General features: G+C 41.2%; 2 protein-coding genes across 2 annotated transcripts; both read right to left on the bottom strand.

Moving 5' to 3' along the window:
- Window positions 1-5,119: 5,119 nt before the first annotated feature.
- Olfr311 (olfactory receptor 311) lies at window positions 5,120-6,046 on the bottom strand. Its single transcript, NM_146537.2, has one exon. It carries the CDS (start codon window positions 6,044-6,046, stop codon window positions 5,120-5,122), a length of 927 nt encoding a protein of 308 aa, NP_666748.2.
- Window positions 6,047-15,079: 9,033 nt separating this feature from the next.
- Olfr312 (olfactory receptor 312) lies at window positions 15,080-16,006 on the bottom strand. The gene has a single exon (NM_001011819.2). It carries the CDS (start codon window positions 16,004-16,006, stop codon window positions 15,080-15,082), a length of 927 nt encoding a protein of 308 aa, NP_001011819.1.
- Between the last annotated feature and the right edge of the window lie 1,284 nt (window positions 16,007-17,290).

Genomic DNA, 17,290 nt, shown 5'->3' with positions numbered 1-17,290 from the left:
GATGGCGGAGCCCAAGACAAATCGGGATAACACACCCCACTGCGGAGCATGAGCCTGATTGGGCAGATCCAGACCCTTAGTTATGATTGGATAGAATCCTTTGAGTGACAGTACACCTAACCAATCGTTGGTAAAACAAGGCTGACTGGCGGGTTCTAATTACCACTTTATTCTGTAACTTCGACTTTATCCATTTCATTCGGTGACATCATTAAGCAGGTTTCTTTATCTGGCTATTCCACTTAGTATGAGCTCCTTCAGGTTAATCTGTGTTGTCCAAAGTGACAGAGTTTCCTATTTTTGGTATGCATTTTATTGTGGATAGTCACATTTTCCCCCTACACCTATGGATGAATAATTTCCATACCTTGACTCCTATGAATAGTCCTACAATAACTATTACATGCAGAAATCAATAGCACACTGACCTGGACCCTTTTAATTATATGTTCAGAATTGGAAGTGTTGGTTGTTACAGTAGTTGCATTTTAATCTTTTTGAGGAACCTTCACATCTTCCATAACAGACATCCATCCATCCATCTATCCATCCATCCATCCATCCATCCATTTTATGTTTCTCATCTACACACATTCTCAACAACAATGTCAACTTTTCTGTTACTGTTCTGATAGGATCACTCATACAAGTGGCATCTTATTGTGGTTTTAATTTGCATTTTCCTGGGATTTGATGATATTAAAGTTTTCCCATTAGCATACACACTTAGCCCCAATTTGGCCAGTTTATATTTTATATCATACACATAAAACCATATAGAACTTTTCCTCAAAAAGGTAATATCCACTGTATTCTTTCTTATAACATATACCTTAAAGTTTATTTGTTGTTCAAAGTATCTCCATAGCAGTTTCATTCAGATATAATATATTTGAACAAAGTCACATCACCCCCATTTCTCTTATTTGTTCTGCTTTTCTCTTGACAAACTTCTGTTACTCTTTGTAAACATTTCCCTCTATTTTCAATACCTAGAAACACTTGCTGAGCCTTCAGACGACCAGCCCAGAATCTACATGGGAGAGCTTAAAAGCTAATATAATGGCACTTCCAGAGAATCCAGTGCTATCTGTCTTTCATAAACACACACACACACACACACACACACACACACACACACACTGTACTCTGACACAAAGCACACAAATAAAACCGAGTTTTCACTTCCGAGAGAAATCATGCAACATTTGTTCTTCTGAGTCTGGCCTTCCTTGCTTGTGCATAGAGATGTCCAGTTCCAGTGTTTTCATTAAACATGTCTATGTCCTGCATCCATTTCAGCTTACATGTAGGCAAAATGTTTTGCCTAATTTTAACAATTATTTTAAAAAGTATTTACTTGTATGTGTATGCACACTGTGTAGTGCACAAGCCTTGGAGGTGAGAAGAGATGTCTGACTTAACAGATGGTTGAGGGCTGCCATGTGGGAGCTGGGAATATGTTCATTTTTATAAAGTGAAATAATTATGGATTTGATCAAAAGAGTGTAAGAGAAGGGAGCTCACCTGCTGCTGAACCCTGTCTTCCCTTCTTTTTCCTGTCTGAAGACAGTGTTTCTAGTAGCAGTGGTATGAACAGGAATGGCGCACATCGACTAGTGTGTGTGAATGCTTGGCCATGGGGAGTGGCACTCTTGGGTCCTTATTAGAGTAGGTGTGACCTTGTTGGAGGAAGTATGTCACTGTGGAGATGGGCTTTGTGGTCTCCTATGCTCAAGCTAGGCCTAGTGTGGCAGTCTCCTTTTCCTGTCTGAGGAGCAAGATGGAAAATGCTCAGCTTCTTCTCCAGCACCATGTCTACCTGCATGCCGCCATGCTTTCCACCATGATGATAATGGACTAAACCTCTGAAAAGTGTAAATGAGCCTCAATGAAATGTTTTCCTCTAAAAGCATTGCCATGGTCCTGGTGTCTCTTCACAGTCATGGAAACCCTGACTAAGACACTAGTGAATGAAGATGCAGTTCTGTAGAACTTTCCCTCAGAGTGACAGATGTCTCCACATGGAACAGGCTGTTTCTAGTGTTTGAGCCGTGGTGCAGGACCAGGCACAGCCCTTGTGGGCTTCTGTGATCCACTTCACATTCTGAGCACCATCCTTACATTATCAGATCACCTCATAGTCCATGTGTGACAAGGTTCAATGGGAATGCAAGGATCTGTACCCAAGCCTGGGAAGGGTAGGAGTAGAGGTACAAAAAGAATGCTCAAAATACATCTTAGTTTCAGGGTCATGACACATGGATCTACAATCTAAACAACCTGCCTGTATCCTAGCCATCTTATCCATTCATAAAATTGTGATACAAAATGTATCATTGAAAGGTGGGGGCCACTTCTCCAAGGGGGAAGGCAGTGAGTAGGCTAGTTAGAACAAAGCTTCTTGTGGCTTATTTGAGGTAGAAAGTTTGTATGTCTACCTGAGATATGGTTCTTTAAGCATTGAGACAATCTCAATGTTTGCTTCTGGGGCAGGGATTTGATAAGGAATGGGTCTAAGTTGATATGTTCCTCTAGACCACATAAGCGAAGAAAAACAAGGACAACAAATGACATCAGATGTGATCATGGGAGAATCTGTATCCTTGTATGTTTTTTCTCGAAAAGTGAGTCTGATAGTGTCTCACTGTGTTTCTGCTGTTTTTCTGGTTGGCATGTATGTGTGTATGGTGTGCATGCATGAGTGAATGCATGTTTGCATGTGTGTGAGTGTGTGTATCGGTGGATGGAGGTATTTACCATCTGAGCCTTCTTGCGAGCCCACACATTCCTCAATTCCTCAACTTTTAGTTTGTGTGTATTTATATATTTATTTAAATGGATAGATAGAAAATAATTGCATCTTTGAAAAACTAATATATATATATGGCAGGGTATTATTCTGTAGTCCTGGGTGCCCTAGAACATACTATTAGACCAGGCTAAATCCCAAATTCACAGAGGTCTACCTGTCCTTGCCTCCAAAATGCTAGGATTAAGGGCATGATCAATATTGTACAGCTACTCTGTCTTTTAACAGTCTATTTCGATAATTTATACTTAAAATAATTATTGACCAAATTAGGTTTAACTATCATATTTGTAAATGTTTCATAATGATTTTCCACTTCTCCTTTTGTCTTCCATTTTTTCTTTTGTTCTTTTCTTTTAGCACATCAGTTATACGTGTTCTTGAGTTTTCAAAATGCTTCTTTTCTTAAAAAAATAACTTAGGCCAATTTTAAAACAACACTCTAGGGCCACTTTGTGTGTAATACAGACACATAAGAGAATATCCATCCCACTTCCTCCAAATTAGAGAAAACATCACCAACCAGGAAGCACTAGTAATGAATTGTGTGCCTTCACATTCTCCATGTCGATTTGATTCTGTCAGATTGACTACCTGGGAAAGCATGTTTATTTCTGTATAATGTGATAGCAATCTAAGACAGGGAAATGGCCACACACTATGGTTATTTAACATCACAAATTATGGTCAAATCTCGTATGAGAAGAAAGTTAATTTTCATTTATTTTAAATGTAAGATTTTAGATGTTTGAGTTGAGATTCAGTGTCCAACACTATTTTCAGTTTTGAGAAACAAACTATAATAAAGAACCGAAGATCCTGATCTGGAGTGCCATGATTGTCACAAATTAAGAATCAGAACCCAGCCTTCCTTCTGAGCAGGACACTCTTGTGAGTCCTCCCAATGAGCACCACACTTTGAAAGCTGAAGCAGGAAAAAAGTTCAAGTTCATTCTTGACTACATACTGAGTTTGAGGCTCCTGGGATATTTGAAGTCCTGTGTTATAATGAGAACCAAGAGCCCAGAGAGATGGGCGAGAGCATCAGCTGCTCTCCCAAAGGAGGGTAGATTGATTTGCAGCACTTACACGGAGCGTCACAAGCATCTGTAACTTCATCTCCAGGAACTGAGGCTGTCTTCTGATCTCCACTGACCCAAGGCAAAAAATAGTGCATGGACACGTATGGAGGCAAAACACACATTCTCATAAAATAAAAATAAATTAAGGAAAAGAGAATTAAACCAAAAACAACAGCAAAAGAGCAATCCTAGCAGTGTATGGGAAAAGGCTGATTTGAGTGAATTTTTAATTAGAAAGGAATTGAAGTATTTCACTGAAAACAGAAGGACAGATTCCAACTATAAATACATACACCCAAAGGCAAAGCCCAGAGCCAGGAGACAAATATCTATGAGGAAAAAAATCACATTGGTGAGCCTGTTGGGAGACAGTGAGATTGGCAGTGAGAATGGCTGTTCCTGAAGTGTGCAAAACCCACAAGGCACATCTGAGAATCGTGGTGACAAGGCTTAGCACTGACATAGGACACTCCCTCTTCTGGGTCGGCAAAGACCTCCAGTGGAAATCCAACAGGTGTATGGTATTCACAGCAAAAGAGAGGCAGAGACACAGGATGTGGTTATGGAGAGCAAGTCTGTTCCACAAGGGGACTTGCCACTCACTCAGTACACACAGTGCTCCTGAGAGTTCTGCCATAGCTCCAGAGCCTGGGATGAGGGTGCCAATCAGCCCCAGCTGGCTGGACATCTCCTTGTGTACAAATCCAGGTTCTGCAAACAGAGACGAGAAGGAGAGAGTGACTGTCTAGGCCACCATGTAGTATAAAACTGGGTATCTAGAAAGCAGGTCAGTTGAACACGATCTAGCAAATAGGTTCGTCAACTGAATATAGATCAGACAACTCTGGTGGCTGACAATTTTTTTCCTCATATTTCTATCTCAAGAATCTATCTAGGTATAAATTTTTCATGTGATGTAAGTCATTCATTTTGGTTATTTTAGAATATTCTGAGCTGAGACTCATTTTTTTTAACGTTTCTATGTATATCATAATCTATATGTAGGTAAGTGCACATGGGTCTAGGTGCCAATGGAGGTCCAAAGAAGGTATAGAATACATTGGAGATAAAATGTCACTGCAGGGACTGTGGTGGCTTCTGGCATGCTCTGGTACTGGTTTTATGAGCAATGTCAAGGGTCCCAGGAGGGGAAAAGGGTGCTTGTGAATGAAACACTTGGACCCAACAACAGCCTTCAGAGCCACACACTGTAGGCTTCAATGTCTCAATACTTTCTCCCACAGTAAAGTTTCTGTAGAGCAAACTTCATATCTTTGTTCCTCAGACAATAGATAACTGGATTAAGAGATGGTGTGACTACAGAGTAGAAAATAGATGCCAGGGGATCCAGGGTCGGGGAGTACTGAGAGGCAGGCCTCAGATACACAAAGCTTCCAGTTCCATAAAACAAGATGACCGTGGTCAGGTGAGAGGAGCAGGTAGAAAAGGCTTTCCACCTGCCTTCTACTGAGGGGATGTGAAGAACTGTGGCCACAATGCCAATATAGGAGACCACTGTGAGGGCGAAGGAGCTCATGATAATGCAGCCAATGACAGCAAAGCCCACCTCCTCATTGAGATGGTAATCAGTGCAGGACAGTCTCATGACTGGTGGCATGTCACAGAAGAAGTGATCAACAACATTGGGTCCACAGTAGGGGAGGGAGAAGGTGTTAAATGTATGGAAGGCTGAGTAGATAGCCCCACCCACCCAGGCAGTGACCACCAATGCAGAACAATATTTGTGGCTCATGATGGTTCCATAGATCAGTGGTCTGAGGATGGCCAGGCACCGGTCATAAGCCATGGCCGTGAGCAGAAAGCATTCAGTACCACACAGTGTGATAAACATGTAGAGCTGTGCTACACACTCTTGATAGGAGATGACCCCTGAGCCTGTGAGGGATATCACCACTGCCTTGGGGATGGTGGCTGAGGTGTAGCAAATGTCCAGGAAAGACAGATTCTTCAGGAAGAAGTACATGGGAGAGTGGAGCCGACTGTCTCTTATCACAGCCGTGATGATGGAGAAGTTCCCCAGGATGCCGAAAGTGTAAAAGAGCAAGAAAAATGGGATGAGCACCAATCTCAGCTGTGGGACATCTGAGAAGCCCCTGAGGATGAAGTGAGTCACTCTTGTGTGATTGGCCATGTCTGCTCAGATTGTGTTCAGATGCAGTGCCGCACACAGCTGAGGGAGGGGACAAAAATAATAGGCAGGCTCAGGACATGTGTGTGCAGGTCCAGGTTGACTATGGATGTATGGCTTTTATCAGAAAACTAAGTCGATGAAGCAGACTATGTGAGTGGAATTGGGGAGAATGAATTAAGCCCAGGGAGCTTGGATAAGGGAGGCATAGGAAGGCTGAAAGCAAATAGAGGGAGGCAGAGAGAGGGAAGAACAAGAAAGAGAAAGGAGAAGAGAAGTGGAGGAGAGTGAATTGGGGAGCTGTAAAAGGAATAGGAGACATCAGTCAAACTTCTCTTGCTCCTAAGTTTTGAATGGCTTCAGGTTAGAAGCAATCTCCTGTATTCACTGAAAACTTTTTTACGTTTATGTGTGTATGTATGTATGTACTTGAGTCTCTCTATGTATCAATATCAATATCTACATATATCTACATATCTATATAAACCCACTTTTTAATATATGTATTTATGTCTATGTCTATCTTTATTTAGATATTAGGTTTCCAAATAGAATAGAGTTAAGCCAGAGGAGAAGAGCTCTAATCTTGGCATCCAGTATCTTTGTGCCTTCTGTTTAGGGTATTTCTAGGTCCTGCAGGAGGTTGAGTCTGCTGCCTGAGCTCAAGCAGAGTAGAGGTGTGTTCCTCTCATGGGTGGGCTCCATTTGGAGCTGTCTACGATGGCCTTGTCTGAGTTCTTCCTTATCATCCTGTCTCCTGCAGTGCCTTGACACACAGGCTACATTCTCATTCTGTTGCCACCTCAGCCTTCCACCTCAGGCTTTCAAGTAAAGACACACTGCTTTCCCCTTCATGCCCCCAAACATCTCTACAAAGACTGAATGTTGATCCAATCTTGAGGCACTCTCTGTACATCCCACCACCAGCTACTCAGTGACCCCCAGCCCTCAGGAAACTAGTCTAACATGGATGTGAGCCTTGCTTCCTCTGCAGAATCCTCTGAGGACCTGACAGCTTCAAAAAGCAGCTGCTGTGTTGTACCCACTTAATACATTTGTTTGATTTTTCCTCTGTGATTTCTTTCTTTCTTTTTTTTTTTTTGAGACAAGTTTCACCCTATGGCAGCGGAGTCAGTCCCTACCATACTTTGTGTGTGAAATGCACATGAGGCCATGTCCTTCTTCTGCTACTGTGAACCAGAGAAAGCAACTCATGATCCTGCAAACTCAGGTGGCTAACCACTGACATCTATGAGTACATTTGAGAAGATGGCTCAAGATAAAGTCTTACTGAGTTAGTCACTAGTTAACTGGCCTTGAGTGCACTCTCTGGTCATGAAGGCCTTAAACTTGCAATACCCCTGCCTCTGCTTCAGAAGTAGCTGGTCTGACAGTCTTGTACCATCAGGCCACTGTAAATATTCTGTGCTAGATGCAAGACACTTGCATAACTTTAGAAACGAGCTTTAGAGCAGCTGGCATTGCATCTAACCAAGCCTGCTAAGCAACAAGTATGTGCCTTGTCTTGTGCCCAGCTGATGGTATATGCTATGACACCATGGTGAAATTATACTCAGAGCAGTTGTGATAGAAAAAAAATGCTTTCCTTTTTAATAGTTTTTTCTTCTAAATTAGTAGACCTTCAACTTTCCTAAAAGAAAAGAAGTTGATTGACACACAGAGTGCACATCTTACAATTAGACACAGAGGAGGTTGGTTTTTTTTTTTTTTTCTCACTCAGCTCTCACCTGGTGGAATGATGCTCACTTTCTGTGTCCAGAGGTCATCAAGTGGTGAGATGGACAGTAGGACCATCTGTCAGGCAGTAAGGCAGCTGCACTGGCAAGGACTTGCTTGAGGTGTGGATGGATGAAGTAGTCTCATTCCCTTTGCACATTTTAAATGTTGTGAAATGATTCTCCTGCCAGTCCATCTGGGAAAGGAGAGAGTGTGCTTTGAGCTGTCTAGGGATCTGGCTCTGGGAATTTGTTTGGTTCCTGCCAGGTCCCATGGACTAAGACTCCTCAGGGTCCCTGTGGGTTATCTTGGAGAACTAAAACAGAATGTTTTATGAGGCCACATGAAAATAATAGTTGGCACACTAAAACCTGGTTTGATTTAAAAGCCTCAGGCTTGAGTCTTTGAGATGGACATTTATTTTAAGACACAAATATCTGTATACTATGGAGACCACAATTATGACATTAAATGTCCTGAACTTGTCATTTTCTTTGTTCAGGTTCTTAGGGTACTTAGAAGCATCAACCAAGCTCATTGCACCCTTGCATCTGCTACTGTGACCCGTGACCCCAATCATTTATTCACCCAAATCCTTGTATTGCCATACATATGTTCAGATGGCATATTTTAATTGACAAGTTTGTGCATGTGTGCCATAAACTGTCACCTGGAGCCTAAAGCTTATTTCCTTTCACTTACAACACTTCACAATGCATCTAGGTTGGGGAAGAGAAAAGAGAGCCTGGCACTGATGGGGATGGAGAGGGGGACTATGAATGTGAGACCAGCCTGGGCTATAAGCAGGGTCCTGTCCAATGGCAGAGAAATCAAAGTAAATAAGTGGTGTGTGTGTGTGTGTGTGTGTGTGTGTGTGTGTGTATGTATTAATGCCCATGTGTTATTGGTGCTTTCTCTATAGTATCTTCTCTGGTCCAGTTCTTGAATTTTACCAAGGCCATCATGGAAACAGAAGTACAAAAGGGAACACATGCAAATCTGGAGTGTAAAGTCTGTGAAGTTTAGGTGTGTGCAGAAGTTCATGTCAACAAAGCTCTGATTAAGTCAAACATGAGCATGAGCTCAGGTGTCTTTCATTCCTCCTCCCAGTCCATGCACCTCCATGGAGGGCTGGAGGAAATCCTCCAAGCAGGCAGCCATAGTTACTCATCTGCTCTGACTGACTTTTGCACCTGGCTTCTTTCACTGACACTGTGCATGGGAGACTCATGGACATTGTCTATCTACCTAACATAGATCTTCATGTATCTTTACGTTTTTTATTTTTGAGAAGGGCATATTTATAAACATTCAGACATTTAAGCAATTCTATGTATAACAAGAAAAAAAGTTAAGTATTTGCAACATACCTAAATAGATATTTACCAAAAGACATATACATGCCAATTAGAAGAGGGAAACACCCTCAAATCAGCACTAGGGATAGATTATAACATTGTTTCTTTTCATATTAAAACTTGCTAACATTTTATCTCTTTTGTTGATTGGATTCTTTCCCTCCTTCACTGTGCTGGGTATTTTTGGTTTGCTATAATCTTACTTGACCCTACTTGCTTAGCTGCCTGTGATTTTGCCCGTGATTGATCAGGCCTAGCACCAAACCATGGAGTTTTTCTGTATATTTTCTTTCAATATGTTCACAGTTTGGAGGCTTATATTTAACACTACAGTTCATTCAGGCTGATTTTTTGGATGCAGATGAGATTAAGTGTCTAGTTTTATTTTTCTCCATGTGTATGTCCTTTCTCCCAGCATTGTTTTTGAAGAGAACACTTCTTCCCCATCAAATGGTTTTAATTACAGCAGTTTTATATCATGAGAAAATATGGTCTGATGCTGTTGTAATTAATCCACATAGTACTTTAAAGAAAGAGCCCAGGAATGAATGGAGGCATTCACAGTAAACAGATTTCCAACACGGGGCCAAGATACATGAAATAAAAATGGTACCTAGGGCTTGGCTGTAAGCAATCAAAACAAAAGCAATCCTGTAAGTCTGTCATGTCTGAGTGGAGAGACTTCTCACATTTCAGAGAAGTGTAGTGAGCAAACAGGCCCCACCCATGAGGAGAACAGGCACTACTGGATAAAGAGATGTCCAGTTCTAGTGTTTTCATGAGCCATGCATATGTCTTGCATCCATTTTCAGCTTATAGGCAGGTAAGATGTCTTGTCTAATTTAAAAAATTGTTTAATTATATGTGTATGCACACCATGGAGTGCATTAGTCTTGGAGGTGAGACGAGGCATCATACTTAACAGATGGTTGTGGTCTGCCTTGTCGGAGCTGGGAACATGTTCATATTCATAAAGTGAAATAATTATGGATTTGATCAAAAGAATGCAAGATAGGAGAATGGGTAGATTTAGTCCACATGAATGAAGTTAAACCTTCATTCAGGCCTCACTCCCGGGTGCTTGTTGGTCACACATCCATCAGTATCAACTCTAGATAATGACTTTGAAGGGAGCCCACCTGCTGCTGAACCTGTCTGAAGTCAGTGTTTCTAGTAGCAGTGGTATGAACAGGAATGGCCAACATCGACTAGTGTGTGTGAGTGCTTGGGTCCTTATTGGAGTAGGTGTGACCTTGTTGGAGGAAGTATGTCACTGTGGAGATGGGCTTTGTGGTCTCCTATGCTCAAGCTAGGCCTAGTGTGGCAGTCTCCTTTTCCTGCCTGAGGATCAAGATGGAGAATGCTCAGCTCCTTCTTTAGCACCATGTCTACCTGCATGCCGCCATGCTTTCCACCATGATGATAATGGACTAAACCTCTGAAAAGTGTAAATGAGCCTCAATGAAATGTTTTCCTCTAAAAGCAATGCCATGGTCCTGGTGTCTCTTCACAGTCATGGAAACCCTGACTGAGACACTAGTGAATGAAGACGCAGTTCTGTAGAACTTTCCCTCAGAGTGACAGATGTCTCCACATGGAACAGGCTGTTTCTAGTGTTTGAGCGGTGGTGCAGGACCAGGCACAGCTCTGTGGGTTTCTGTGATCCACTTCAGGTTCTGAGCCCCATTCTTAGATTATTAGAACACTTCAGAGTCCTTGTGTGACAAGGTTCAATGGGAATGCAAGGATCTGTACCCAAGCCTGGGAAGGGTAGGAAGGGAGGTACAAAAAGAATGCTCAAAATGCATCTTTGTTTCAGGATCATGTAACATGGGTCTACGAACTAAATAATGTTCATGAATTCCAACCTTCTTATTCATTCATGATATTGTGATACAAAATGTATCATTGAAAGGTGGGGATCACTTCTTCAAGGGGGAGGACGGTAAGTAGGCTAGTTAGAACAAAGCTTCTTGTGGCTTATTTGAGGTAGAAAGTTTGTATGTCTACCTGAGATACAGCTCATTAAGGATTGAGTAGCACAGATTACACTCAGACAATGTTTGCTTCTGGGGCAGAGATTTGATAAGGAATGGGTCTAAGTTGATATGTTCCTCCAGACCACATAAGCGAAGAAAAACAAGGACATCAAATGACATCAGATGTGATCATGGGGGAATCTGTATCCTTCTCTGTTTTTTTTTCTTTCTTTTTTTTCTGGAAAAGCGAGTCTGTTACTGTCTCACTGTGTTTCTGCTGTTTTTCTGTTTCATATGTTTGTGTGTGTGGTGTGCATGCATGAGTGCATGCATGTTTGCATGTGTGTAAGTGTGTGTATCGGTGGATGGAGGCATTTACCCTCTGACCATTCTTGCTAGCCCACACATTCCTCAATTCCTTAACTTTTAGTTTGTGTGTGTATCTATATATTTATTTAAATGGATAGATAGAATATAGTTACATCTTTGAAAAAACTAATCTATCTATATATTTTTAAGGCAGGGTCTTACTTTGTAGTCCTGGGTGCCCTAGAACATGTTATGTAGACCAGGCTAAATCTCAAATTCATAGAGGTCTACCTGTCCTTGCCTCCAAAATGCTAGGATTAAGGGCATGATCAATATTGTACAGCTACTCTGTCTTTTAACAGTCTATTTCGATAATTTATACTTAAAATCATTATTGACCAAATTAGATTTAACTATCATATTTGTAAATGTTTCATAATCATTTTCCACTTCTCTTTTTGTCTTCAATTTTTGCTTTGGTTCTTTTCTTTTAGCATATCAATTATACTGTTTAAAAGCTCCAGTATATGTTCTTGAATTTTCAAAATGCATCTTTTTAAAAAAATACATAGGCCAACTTAAAAATGACACTGTAGAACCACTTTGTGTGTAATACAGACACATAAGAGAATACCCATCCAATCCCCCCAGCATTAGAGAAAACATCACCACCAGGAAGCACTAGTAATGAATTGTGTGCATTCACATTCTCCATGTCGATTTGATTCTGTCAGATTGACTACCTGGGAAAGCATGTTTATTTGTGTATAATGTGATAGCAATCTAAGACAGGGAAACGGCCACACACTAAAATTGTTTAAAATCACAAATTACGGTAAAATCTCATATGAGAAGAAAGTGAATTTTCATTTATTTTAAATGCTAGACTTTAGATGTTTGATTTGAGATTCATAGCATCCAGCACAAGTGTCAGTTTTGAGAAATAAACTATAATAAAAACCCCAAGTTACCCAGCCATGATTGCTACAAATTAAGAATCAGAGCCCAGCCTTCCTTCTGAGCAGGACACTCTTGTGAGTCCTCCCAATGAGCACCACACTTTGGAAGCTGAAGCAGGAAAAAAGTTCAAGTTCATTCTTGACTACATACTGAGTTTGAGGCTCCTGGGATATTTGAAGTCCTGTGTTATAATGAGAACCAAGAGCCCAGAGAGATGGGCGAGAGCATCAGCTGCTCTCCCAAAGGAGGGTAGATTGATTTGCAGCACTTACACGGAGCGTCACAAGCATCTGTAACTTCATCTCCAAGAACTGAGGCTGTCTTCTGAATGCCACGGATCCAAGGCACAAAATGGTGCATGAACACACATGGAGGCAAGACACACATTCTCATAAAATAAAAATAAATTAAGAAAAAAATGAATCAAACCAAAAACAACAGCAAAAGGGCAATCCTGGCAGTATATAGGACGAGGCCACATTTCCCATGAACTGACATGAGTGAATTTTTAATTAGAAAGGAACTTAAGAATTTCACTGAAATGGATTCTTTGTTTCATTGAGGTTGGTCTTAACTGTGTGATCATCAAAGAATCCATCTCAAGAAATTAGCAATATAACTACCATATGATCTAGCAATTGACATACGGATAAATTTTCCAAATAGTTGAGGACAGAACTTTTTAAAAAAAATGTGACTTCATATAACTCTATGAAATTTCATGTAAGTACTGTATTCACATGTTTTCTCACTACCCTCGTCTCCCACAACCTTCTGAGTCCTTTTTAAATTTACTTCGATAATTAGCATGTGTGTATGTGTGCACTATTCACAGTGACCAAAAAAGGGGAGGGAATCCATTCACATGTCCATGAAAAGATGAATACAACATGATATATGTATCCAATGAAACATTTCTCATATTTAAAAAGAAAGGAAATCCTTTAAAATGGATGAAGCTTGAGGTTACTATAAGTGAAATAAGAGTCTCAGAAAGGCAGATCGTGTATCATTGCTTCTTTTAGGGATATCTAAAGTAGGCAAATTCATAGGAACAAAGTCAGACTGATAATTTCCACCACCTAAATGGAAGGATTAAAGGGAGTTTTGAATTTTTTATGGAGATTCAATTTTTTAAGACATAAAAATTTTATAAAACAGTTTCACAATAATGTGAATATTCTTAATACTCTGCCACTTTAAAATGATTAAGAAAGAGGCCTAGAGAGGTGACTCAGAGACTAAGAGCACTGATTGCTCTACCAGAAAACCTGGGATCAATTCGCAGCATCCATATTGACAGTCACAACCATCCTTAACTCTAGTCTCAGGCAATCTGATGCCTTCTTTTGGTTTCTTTGGGAACCAGGCACAGACATGGTGCAAACACATGCATACACACAAAACACCTATACACATAGACTAACATTTAAAAATGATTAAGAAGTTAATGTTTGTTTTGTACCTCAAAAACATCCAAAAAAAATTAAAAAGTCTCTGGGAATGCAATTGAAGCAATTATATTCTAAACAACTGTAGAGTGATCAGAATTTTGCAGAGAGTGTGGGTCTAGCTAGGTATGTGATCACCAAGAAATACATGGGAAACAACTAGTAATTGATGAACTGCCTTTGAAAGTGTTAAGCTAATATAAAAATATATTGTGTTTTGCAAAATAAAACGAAATGAAAAATTTGAAAAAAACTTCACTGAAAACAGAAGGACAGATTCCAACTATAAATACATACACACAAAGGCAAAGCCCAGAGCCAGGAGACAAATATCTGTGAGGAAAAAAATCACATTGCTGAGCCTGTTGGGAGACAGTGAGATTGGCAGTGAGAATGGCTGTTCCTGAAGTGTGCAAAACCCACAAGGCACATCTGAGAATCATTGTGACAAGGCTTAGCACTGACATAAGACACTCCCTCTTCTGGGTCGGCAAAGACCTCCAGTGGAAATCCAACAGGTGTATGGTATTCACAGCAAAAGAGAGGCAGAGACACAGGATGTGGTTACGGAGAGCAAGTCTGTTCCACAAGGGGACTTGCCACTCACTCAGTACACACAGTGCTCCTGAGAGTTCTGCCATAGCTCCAGAGCCTGGGATGAGGGCGTCAATCAGCCCCAGCTGGCTGGCCATCTCCTTGTGTACAAATCCAGGTTCTACAAACAGAGAGGAGAAGGAGAGTGAATGACTGTCTAGGCCACCATGTAGTGTAAGACTGGGTAGTTAGAAAGCAGTTCAGTTGAACACCATCCAGCAAACAGTTTTGTCAGCAGAATATAGATCAGACATCTCTGGTGACAGACACTTTTTTTTTTTTTGCATGTCTTTTATTATATAAAAAAATCCATCTAGGTTTAAATTTTTTACCTGGTATCAGTCATTTAATTTTTGTTCTTTTTAGAACATTCTGAGATACATTGCTAATTTTTAAAAATGTTACTATATATGGGTATGTCTATATACGTAAGTGCACATAGTTCTGGGTGCCCATGGAGGCCAGTAGAGGGTGTAGAACCCATTAGAGAAAATATGTCACGGCAGGGACTGTGGTGGCTTCTGGCATGCTCTGGTACTGGTTTTATGAGCAATGTCAAGGGTCCCAGGAGGGGAAAAGGGTGCTTGTGAATGAAACACTTGGACCCAACAACAGCCTTCAGAGTCACACACTGTAGTCTTCAATGTCTCAATACTTTCTCCCACAATAAAGTTTCTGTAGAGCAAACTTCATATCTTTGTTCCTCAGACAATAGACAACTGGATTCAGAGATGGTGTGACTACAGAGTAGAAAATAGATGCCAGGCGACCCAGGGTCGGGGAGTACTGAGAGGCGGGCCTCAGATACACAAAGCTTCCAGTTCCATAAAACAAGATGACTGTGGTCAGGTGAGAGGAGCAGGTAGAAAAGGCTTTCCACCTGCCTTCTACTGAGGGGATGCGAAGAACTGTGGCCACAATGCCAATATAGGAGACCACTGTGAGGACGAATGAGCTCATGACAATGCAACTACTGACAGCAAAGCCCACCTCCTCAGTGAGATGGTAGTCAGTGCAGGACAGTCTCATGACTGGTGGCATGTCACAGAAGAAGTGATCAATAACATTGGGTCCACAGTAGGGGAGGGAGAAGGTGTTGAATGTGTGGAAGGCTGAGTAGATAGCTCCACCCACCCAGGCAGTGACCACCAATGCAGAACAATATTTCTGGCTCATGATGGTTCCATAGATCAGTGGTCTGAGGATGGCTAGGCACCGGTCATAAGCCATGGCCGTGAGTAGAAAGCATTCTGTACATGCAAATGTAAAAATTATGTAGAGCTGTGCTGCACACTCTTGATAGGAGATGACCCCTGAGCCTGTGAGGGATATCACCACTGCCTTGGGGATGGTGGCTGAGGTGTAGCAAATGTCCAGGAAAGACAGATTCTTCAGGAAGAAGTACATGGGAGAGTGGAGTCGACTGTCTCTTGTCACAGCCGTGATGATGGAGAAGTTCCCCAGGATGCCGAAAGTGTAAAAGAACAAGAAAAATGGGATGAGCACCAATCTCAGCTGTGGGACATCTGAGAAGCCCCTGAGGATGAAGTGAGTCACTCTTGTGTGATTGGACATGTCTGCTCAGATTGTGCTCAGATGTAGTGCCGCACACAACTGGGGGAGGGGACAGAAATAATAGGTAGGCTTAGGACATGTGTGTACAGGTCCATGTTTACTCATTGAGGCATTGTTTTTTTTTTTTTTGTTGTTGTTTTTCATTAGAAAAGTAAGAAGATGAAGCAGCCTACTCAAATGGAGTTGTGATGAATTAATTAAGACCAGGGAGCTTGGATAAGTGAGGTGCAGGTGGGGTGAAAGCAAATAGAGGGAGTCAGAGAGTTATAATAACAAGATGGAGAAAGGAGAAGATGGCAGAGAGGGATGAGTTGTAGGAAGGGGGAGAGGAGACATCAGACAAATTCTCTTGCTCCTAAGTTTTGAGTGGCTTCAGGTTACAAGCAGTCTCCTGTATTCACTTAAATTTTTTTTACATTTATGTGTGTATGTATGTATGTATGTATGTAGTTGAGTTTCTCTCTGTATCAATATCAATATATATTTATATATCTACATCTACATATCTATATATCTATATAAGCACACTCTTTTTTATATATGTATTTATGTCTATGTTTATCTTTATCTAGATATTAAGTGTCCAAATAGAAGAGAGTTAAGCCATAGGAGAAGAACTCTAATTCTGGCACCAATTATCTTTGTGCCTTTTGTTTAGGGTATTTCTAGGTGCTGAAGGTTGCTTTAGTCAGTGATCTGATCTCAAACAGTGTAGAAGGGTGTTCCTCTCATTTGTGGGCTCCATTTGGTGCTATCTACAATGGCCTTGTCTGAGTTCTTCCTTATCATCTTGTCTCCTGCAGTGTCCTGACTCCTGCTCTTTAGACACAAAGGCTATTCTCTCATTCTGTTGCCACCTCAGCCTTCCACCTCAGCCTTCCACCTCAGCATTTTAAGTAAAGACACACTGCTTTCCCCTTCATGCTCCCAAGCATCTCCACAAAGACTGAATGTCGATCCAATCCTGAGGCACTCTCTATACATCCCACCACCAGCTACTCAGTGACCCCAGCCCTCAGGAAACCACATCTAACGTGGATGTGAAACTGGCCTCCTCAGCAGAATCTTCTGAGACTCTGACAGTTTCTAAAAGTGGATACTGTGTTGTACCATCTTAATTCATTTGTTTGATCTTCCCTCTGTCAATTTTGTTTTTTGGAGGCAAGCTTCATCCTATGGCAGCAGAGTCGGTCCCAGCCCATTTGATCTGTGAGATTCACAGGAGGCTGTGGTTTTCCTCATTTTTGTTCACCAGAGAAAGTAACTCATGATCTTGCAAACTCA

This window comes from Mus musculus, chromosome 11, assembly GCF_000001635.26.
Source record: "Mus musculus strain C57BL/6J chromosome 11, GRCm38.p6 C57BL/6J".
NCBI lineage: Eukaryota > Metazoa > Chordata > Mammalia > Rodentia > Muridae > Mus > Mus musculus.
Note: the sequence above shows the minus strand (reverse complement) of the source record. Positions and strands in the feature narration are given on the sequence as shown.

What these genes read in the sequence shown, in the direction of transcription:
- Olfr311 (NM_146537.2), bottom strand. Translation starts at nt 6,046, where the DNA reads ATGGCCAATCACACAAGAGTGACTCACTTCATCCTCAGGGGCTTCTCA.
- Olfr312 (NM_001011819.2), bottom strand. Translation starts at nt 16,006, where the DNA reads ATGTCCAATCACACAAGAGTGACTCACTTCATCCTCAGGGGCTTCTCA.